Source organism: Berghia stephanieae, chromosome 3 (assembly GCF_034508935.2).
Source record: "Berghia stephanieae isolate SIO BIC M18660-M18661 chromosome 3, UCSD_Bste_1.3, whole genome shotgun sequence".
In the NCBI taxonomy this organism is placed as follows: Eukaryota; Metazoa; Mollusca; class Gastropoda; order Nudibranchia; family Aeolidiidae; genus Berghia; species Berghia stephanieae.
Genome location: NC_088362.1, coordinates 75,583,702 through 75,592,328, shown reverse-complemented (window position 1 = coordinate 75,592,328; position 8,627 = coordinate 75,583,702). Strand labels below are relative to the sequence as shown.

Here is an 8,627-nt window from a genome sequence, read left to right as displayed (position 1 = left end):
TTAACGTTTATAGTATAGTCTGATTGAGCGAATCTAATGAGAACTAATCACCCAACTGGCGGTCTAAAAACAATAACGGAGAACAGAGTGATGTCACTTCATTTATTTTATTGTTTGTAAATAACCCAAGTATGTTTGAGCAGGCTTGAAGGGGTGTCTCAAATCCCGTGTTTTGATTGGTCAAAAATCTATTGGTTAATTCTATTCAACTTTGGATGAAGCAATCTGTCGTTGGAAGAATTCAATGGTTTGAGACCTTTGCGTTCCTTGTTGACCACATAAGTTCACTTCTCTCTCTCTCTCTCTCTCTCTCTCTCTCTCTCTCTCTCTCTCTCTCTCTCTCTCTCTCTCTCTCTCTCTCTCTCTCTCTCTCTCTCTCTCTCTCTCTCTCTCTCTCTATCTATCTATCTATCTCTCTTTGCCACGTGTATCCTTCCATGTAGCTTCACGTCCTTGTTCTGTACTAAAGCCGAGCCCCTATTTAGTATCTTGTGAGGGAGACAACCAGATTACTACTTTTTCTTGTATATCATCTTTCAATTGTATTTTAATGTAAATTCAGTGTAAATGTTTATTATTTTTGTAACCATTTTGAGTGTACGTATGTCATTGGCGGCGATTCTGTGTTTGGGTCTGTCTAAAACTTTCACTTAAAGATGATCTCAAAATAGAAGGAAAAATGTTCTGTTGGAATCTACGTTTAAAAAAAGTCAGATGAATGTAATATACATACATATATCATGTCTCTCTCATCGCGTATTTATAGGTGGTAAATAGTATTGTTACCATTAAGTAACTCTTGGTGAGTGTTATCATGTTTTGTTATCGTACCTGGATAGGACGTCTAAGTTGTCACAGACTAGACATAAGGATAGCTTGCTATTGAATCTGTTTCTGTTCTCCTTTTGAACTTATCTTCTTTTAAAATTATTTTCCATGGGCTCTTGGTAGCTAGATCTATTTTTTTTTAACCATCATATAATTTTTCTGTTTATTGGCGCTGAAATGACCCAACATTTTGCAAAAGAACATACAACTCTGAAAAACAAAGAACAAATTACATAAAATCAGTTCAGTTTTTTTGTTATGAATATGACCCCTTTATTTTACTTTTTTTTTTAATTATTGCGTGTTATAAACAAGTTATACAATCTTTTTTCCCTTTTAAATGGCGCTGTAATAACTTTTAAATGTCACCAAAGCAGTCGCCAACACGAAAAAAAAAAACATTTTTTTAAAAGATTCACCTCACAAATAACAATTTTTTAAATCTTTGATTTATATTTCAAACGGTATTTATTACATACAAAATTCTGTTATAACCGTTTTACATAATTTTTATTGTGCAACCACAATATTTTACAGATCAGTAATCATTTATCACAAAATAATCTTTGTAATACTTTTTTTCTTCCTTTCATTATATACCAGACTGAATGTTTATCTCTGATTGTTTTATATTAAACAACACAATTGAAATCACAAGAAATTTATAGCAACTGCATACTGCTTGGAGCGGAAGAAGATGCCCTCCAAGGATTTTAGAATATCTTAGTTAAAGGGCAAAATGCTCATGATTTGTTGAAAACTATTAATTAGGAATATATTGAGAATAATAAATATGATTTTCTTTGGAACAAATAATTGTTTTACGATCAACCCTCTGCAGACAGTTTACATCAAATTAGTTACAATAAACTGACTCAATTACAATTTACATCATTTACCATCAGTTAATTTATCAGTTCAGCTTAGTATAATCTACCACGCTCTCCTTCTAATCCTCAAAAATACATGTTTAGACAACGTAGTGAGAAGGAATGAATTGTTACTATTACATCTAAATCACCCAACAACTGGAACAACTGGAATTCCCGTTCGCTTATTAGCCTCGTGCAAGTAGCTGGTATCATTGATGTAAACTTTCCACACCCTCACATTTGCCCCATCCAACCCTGTAAAATCCATCAAATCATTGGCAAAGAGATGAAGTCTGTTGGATACGAACCACAACCATCCATCCTCGTCAAAAGCAAATGTGTCCACCCACTGCATCGTTTTGTCATGGCGTGTTATTTTGGATTGCCTGTACATTCTTACTTGGTCCAGTGGCATTTGTTGATCATGCATGTCTTTCTTGATGTCCCATTGATATACAGCATTCCATGCTAAAGCCCCGAAGTAAAGACGGTCTTTTCCGTGTGCGAGACCGTCGGATTGCGATACTTTCATACCTACAGATCTTATTTCCACATTTGACACACGTGCGTCTGTGTTTGACGTCATCTGCCGTAGCTTGGCGGTTGGGATTTGGTATAGCGTGTGCCCAGAAAGTGGGCTGTAATAAACGTAGCGGAAGTCTGAAGACATAGCAATACCATCAATCCCAGCATTGAAAGTGTAGTTTTTACGATTGATTCGTATGACGGAACCTTGATTTCCCTCTGGCTTCATTGACTTGTCATCCAAAAAATAGGACAAGCGAGTTTTGAAGTCAAAAACGTACAACTTCCCCTCTGATACATCCGTTATGTAAGCATAGCGAACTTTATGGTCCACATAGTCCAGAACGAGATCGTTCAAGAAATTGTTTGTTCTTGACACAACGGAATCTGGAAATTCATAGCTGTCAATGCGCTTGTTTAAATTCAAATCGTACATGACAATTTTTGCTGGGCAGATGTTTTTGGGGGTTTGCGTCGCACTTGCTAAACCTGTTCTACCGGTGTCAATGACGTACATAAGACCCGTATTAGGATCTATTTCCATGCTTTGGACATACTGCAGAGCATCACAGTCGCCCAGCCTCTGAGATTCCCAGTCTGGGTAGGGTCGTAGTTTGTGCTGGTTGTTGACTGCGACCACTTTGACCAGTGTGGCTGGATGACCTGTGTTCCATCTCCATCGTGGAATGGTAAGGAACACGTCTCCTTTGTAAAGCTAGGAGACAGGAGAAAAATGACAATAATTAGTGATAAGGCAAGATTAAGAGGTATAGTTGAGGCACAAATGCAAATAATAGTCCCGGATACACGGTCAGTAAGACTAATATACATTGTAAAATACCTCATTGAGTTAATCTGGTAATCGTAAGGCCCCTTACCATCTTATACGATATTTATTTAAACTAGTGCCGCGCTGAAGACCGGTCTGGACCGGCGGTCCCACGGTCTTTTAGCTGTGAACCGGAGACCGGTCCCATAGGGGAAGGCCGGCGGCGGTCCTCACTTCTTATCACCTTTCAACTAGTGCGGGGCGGTCCTTGGCAAGCTTAAGGACCACGGTCCTACGGTCTCGCGCCATAGCCTACTACTTCCCCAGCGATTCGTTGCTTCGGTTGCCTATCTTCCACCAATCACCACCCATCCCACTTAATTAATCGCACCCACACCCCTTTGCCATACACTAAACGACACAGACGACCATACAGGCAGACGACCACCAACCTCCACTCCGCAAACCGCCCTTTCGTGTGTGAGATGGGGGGAACAGGAGGCGCACGCCTTGGACGATTCCATTATACGGGGTAAATTTCAAAATTTACTACACCATAATGATCGCAATGACAATGATCTATGGTGAAGGCATGACCCCTCTTCTCTAATGGGTTATTGTTTGAAATGTATGTGACTACTAAAGATGTGTGTGTTTGTGTGTGTGTGTGTATGTGTGTGTGTCGAACCTAGCAAGTAGCAAATCCGATTTTTTGTTTTCTTTTGTCCATCTCTTGTCACCACTCCTTTCTATCGCAGTGTTGTCATTTAAAATAATACTATAATATTAAAATTTCGTTTGGTGTTTTTACTAATCAAATAATATGAGTTTCATTAGTTTCTTCCTTCCAAAAAACCCAGTTATAACGTCTGAATTTTAAAAAAGTCCAATAGAATATTTGGGGACCCCGATAGCTCAGTTGATAGAGCACTCTCTTTATACGCAAAGGGCCAGAGATCGATCCCGGGTGCAGTCGAGTTTTTTCTGAATCCCTGTCTACTCAGCAATGAATGGGTAGCTGAGTTTGTTAGATCTGGCGAAAAGTCACCATCGACCCCTCTTATTACGTCATCCACCCCCTCTTATTATAACTTCACGTCTCTCTCTTACTCTTCAATGCTCGCTGCCCTCTAATGTGTGTGTGGGGGGGGGGAGGGGGGTGTAGGAGTTGCGTGTGTGTATCAACGCCACGAACAACTCGATCAACGCCTTGGGCGATGCCATTATCTCCGTTAATGGGGATAAATTTCAAATTTTATTAAATTATCGAAGTAACAATGAAGTACGGTGAGCAAATAAAGAAGGCATCACCCCTCTTCTCTAATTAGGTTACAATTTGAAATGAGTGTGACTACTCCGTGTGTTTTACTCCTGTAGACCACGGTTTTCATCGTGTAGCGGTCTTTAACGGTTCAAGAATGAACGATCCCACGGTCTCAAAGGTCAAACCGGTTCGAATTTCCAACAGTCTCTCAGGAATGTTCAATGTCGAAAAGGACCGGTCCTTGCGGTCTTCATTTCCCAAGGACCGTAGGATCGTGGTCCTTAAGCTTGCCAAGGACCGCCCCGCACTAATTTAAACACAACTTCCAGTGGGCCGAGAACATCTCCATTTAGAAGATTATTACCCTTTGTTAGGGAGTGGTTGAGGGAGGGTGGGGGGGGGGGGGGGGGGATTCAAAATGTGGCTATCTTTACTGTCTTAATTTGTTCCTTCCATGAAGCCATTTGCCTTTGTATTGGAACGATACCGTGATTTGCTTGGGGGTTTTTTTCTGGGCCCTGCCCTGTGTATTTTATTTGAGAGAGAGAGAGAGAGAGAGAGAGAGAGAGAGAGAGGGGGGGGGGTAAATAACCTTAACTTTGTTCCAGTCGTTAGATGCTTATTATTATCGTGTATTTATGTGCCCCTGGGTTAAGAGGTATTTCAATGGATTTAATCCAATTCATAATTTTGTTTGAGGTTTACGTAAAATAATTTTGTTGTATAATGTGATCGAACACTTGGATTCCGTCCATCTCATTAAAAAATATACATAAGTCTTTTTGGGCTTCAATCATTAAATAGATATTTCATTTATTGTTAAAGACATACTTAGGAGCACACCATAAGTACATTGGTTTCATTTCAATGTGGAGCCATGAGCCATAATTTGACCCAATTAGACTGGGGCTGATATTATCTCGATAGGAAACTTTTCATTAAATAATTAAGGATTGTCTACCATTGTTCTTGTGACTCTGGCTGTGATGTCAAATAGATAAATATACCCATTTAAAATGCATCTTTGTTTCCCAATAAACACGCTTCCGGTTCTGATTGTAGTCAGCAAATTGTTAAATATAGCTTAGATGATTAACTACCTTTGGACACAGTCACCACCTTTTGAGCAAATTCAGTTGTAGAACCAAATAAATTGGATGCTTATCAAAAATGCACAATTGGTCTATGTAAATTTACAATATTTATTTTCTCACAACAAAAATCTCACTCAAATTGACGTGAATGTATTAGGAAGCATTCATAATTCGATTGGGGGGGGGGGGGGGGGGGGGGGTATTTTTGTAGACCCGGTAACACGTGGATGTGGATAAGTTTAGTGATCAATGAAATAGATATACATTGTGGGAAATGGCCGCCCCTTTCTCTGAGATCAATTGCCCAAGAACTCCACATTTAAAACTTCCTACGTGCGAAATTTGATGCTTTTAATAAAAAGTGCACAATTGGTCAAACAATCTGACGGCTATTATGAAAAAATAACTTGTAAAACTTGTATACGGAAATTATACAAAATCCCAGTCTTTTATACAACCAGAAATGACAAAACAGATATAATCAAGTGTATTTTTTAAGGCGTTTCAACGAATGCTGGATATGGTCGGTACATAAATTCTGATCAAGAAAGGAGGCGGAGGGAGAGTGTTTTCTCTCTGTCTGTCTGTCTGTCTCTCTCTCTCTCTCTCTCTCTCTCTCTCTCTCCTCTCTCCCCTCTCTCTCCTCTCTCTCTCTCTCTCTATATATATATATATATATATATATATATATATATATATATATATAAGAGAGAGAGAGAGAGAGAGAGAGAGGGGGGGGGGGAGAGAGACTATTCATCACATAATTAAAGGTGAAAGAAAAAGGAACCGGAGTAGAGAAAGATGGGCAACTTTTGTTGCTTCCCAAAAAACAGAGAACGATGAAGGAAAACACGTGAGTTTAAAAAATGCATCATATTTTCTTTAGCCAAGGAATTTAATTTAGAGACGAATGTACTCCCTCAATATTCTGTAAATAAATTATCTAGATCTATGTCTAGACACCAAAGCGAGTTATCAAAATATAAACTTTTAAAAATCCGTTTACCTTGATTCCAGCCACCAAGTTTCTCTCAGGCACATATGATCCGTTTCTCACAAAGGCGGCTTTCGTCTCCAAAGATGGCCAATCAAATTCCAGACTTGACCATTCATAAACCACCACAGATGTGCCGTATGGCGTGTAGGAAGAAATACAGAAATGTATCAGAGTCAGTATCAAGGCAAAGAATGTAAACACACCACAACAACACATGTGCAGCTCCATCTCTCTGGAAATAAAATCTAAACAACAGAATTATCCCAGAGCTCAGAAATATTATAATTCTATTTTTGATGGCGTTTAATGGATAATTCAACTAAATACATGGGTCATTTGGTCTCTCGAGTTTGTACAGAGTTATTATAACAAACGCCAACACGACAGAATAATCACGGCTATTGTACTCTTATCTCTTTTATTATGAGCCCATTTGTAGTTGTCAGTCTTATCTCTATCAGCAAACGCAACATTATTTACAAAAGTGATACAATATGTAGTTGTCAATGAAGCCAAGTTTCACTGCATTGAAGAAATTAAGGTGGCATATTTGGAGATAAATGATAATAATACCATAGACATAGAGCTAGAAAGAGGCAGGAGACTAAACTTACCATTTTTTAAAAAACATTAACTTGTTGACTCATCTTGATGTGTCAACTGTATAGTCGGTTGATGTATTACGTAATGATAGCACAGACCCCTCAATAGCTGTATCATCAGACTCTCTCTCTCTCTCTCTCTCTCTCTCTCTCTCTCTCTCTCTCTCTCTCTCTCTCTCTCTCTCTCTCTCTCTCTCTTTCCTTGTTTCATTCTTTTGTTACTTTTGCTTTGTTTTGTTTTTATGCAATTCAATTTTTACACATCTAATTGATTTTCTTGTTGCTATTATTATTATTATTATTATTATTATTATTATTATTATTATTATTATTATTATTATTATTATTATCATATATTATTATTATTATTATTATTATTATTATTATTATTATTATTATTATTATTATTTCATTATATTATTATTATTTCCATCATCATCATCATCATCATCATCATTATTATTTATTTATTTATCTATTTATTTATTTATTTATTTATTTATTTATTTATTTAATTATTCATAAATATACTGAGTGCATACATTTTTACACCCGCGTATCCACATTTACATGCACACATGCACACATGTACACACACATACAAACAATCAAACCGACAACAACAGGGATTCAAACATGCCCTAAGCAAATTATTACTTATCTGCAGCATACACAACGCCTAGTTTAAAACAAGTTTTTATATAAAGTAAAGTCATAATTGTATTTTGATTTATCCACCATAAAAGCTAAAAATAGTGTTATTATGTAAAGTAAATATAAGTATCTATGTCCTTGTTATCGCACTACGCGGCATGCCCTATTGAAGGTTGTGGTTATCTGTTGTAGGTTTTGAAAAGGATGGAGAAAGGCCGTAACTTGTAACCGTCCATCGCCTTAACCCACTGCCTGCAACTGCCAGAACAGTCCACCACTGTCCTCTACCCCTGCCCCATCTCAGATACACATAGGTAGACGACAAGGACATTCCACGGTGACCAAAGAGTAGGACTTTAGTAGGATAATATATGGTGGTGCCCGGTACTAGATAATAGCTTTTCTGTGTTTCTTCACCAAGGTAAGTATAAACATGAGTAGTATGCGGGTAGTAATTATTATAATGATGTGGAATATGATGATGATGATGATGATGATGATGATGATGATGATGATGATGACGACGACAACGATGACGACTCTGGTGATTATAATGGTTATGATGTTGTTGTTGTTGTTGTTGGTGGTGGTGGTAGCATATTGCAATGAGTTCTTGGTATGAATAACAGTCACTCATTATCTGGTAGGCATCAGAAGGGCACATAACAACAACTATTATTCGATCCTATACCTTAAAATTTGTTATAGCCCTCACCCACTATACTCGCAGAGTTGTGAATGAGCAGCTGGGTCTAATCATGGTATAGTTGAAAATACTTTTCGATTGATCAACACCATATGCATAGCTCAGTAATTTATTCATTGTTTCCACAATAAGCCTGCATTAGACATAGAAATATAATCTTTATTTGGATGCGGCCACGATAATTTGAATGTCCAAGTTATTCTGTATTTAAAATGTGTATGCATTGCATGTTAGTTGAAACGATACCAATTTAAATCATTGCGGGCTATCTGTGCAGTAATTATTTTTTTTATCTTAAAGATAATAAGGTTCATGC

The 8,627-nt window shown here is 37.6% G+C and overlaps 1 protein-coding gene across 2 annotated transcripts; it reads right to left on the bottom strand.

Moving 5' to 3' along the window:
* Positions 1–1,076: 1,076 nt before the first annotated feature.
* On the bottom strand, positions 1,077–7,027 carry LOC144968459 (protein yellow-like). 2 transcript variants are annotated; one of them, XM_078906853.1, is made up of 3 exons: positions 6,964–7,027; positions 6,359–6,452; positions 1,715–2,940 (listed from the first exon to the last, which is right to left on the bottom strand). In XM_078906853.1, exons 1-3 carry the CDS (start codon positions 6,978–6,980, stop codon positions 1,846–1,848), a joined length of 1,206 nt encoding a protein of 401 aa, XP_078762979.1. In that variant the 5' UTR covers positions 6,981–7,027; the 3' UTR covers positions 1,715–1,845. The 2 variants fall into 2 exon arrangements, with proteins under 2 accessions (XP_078762977.1, XP_078762979.1); XM_078906851.1 differs by lacking the exon at positions 6,964–7,027 and having other exon boundaries at positions 1,077–2,940; positions 6,359–6,739.
* Positions 7,028–8,627: the final 1,600 nt, after the last annotated feature.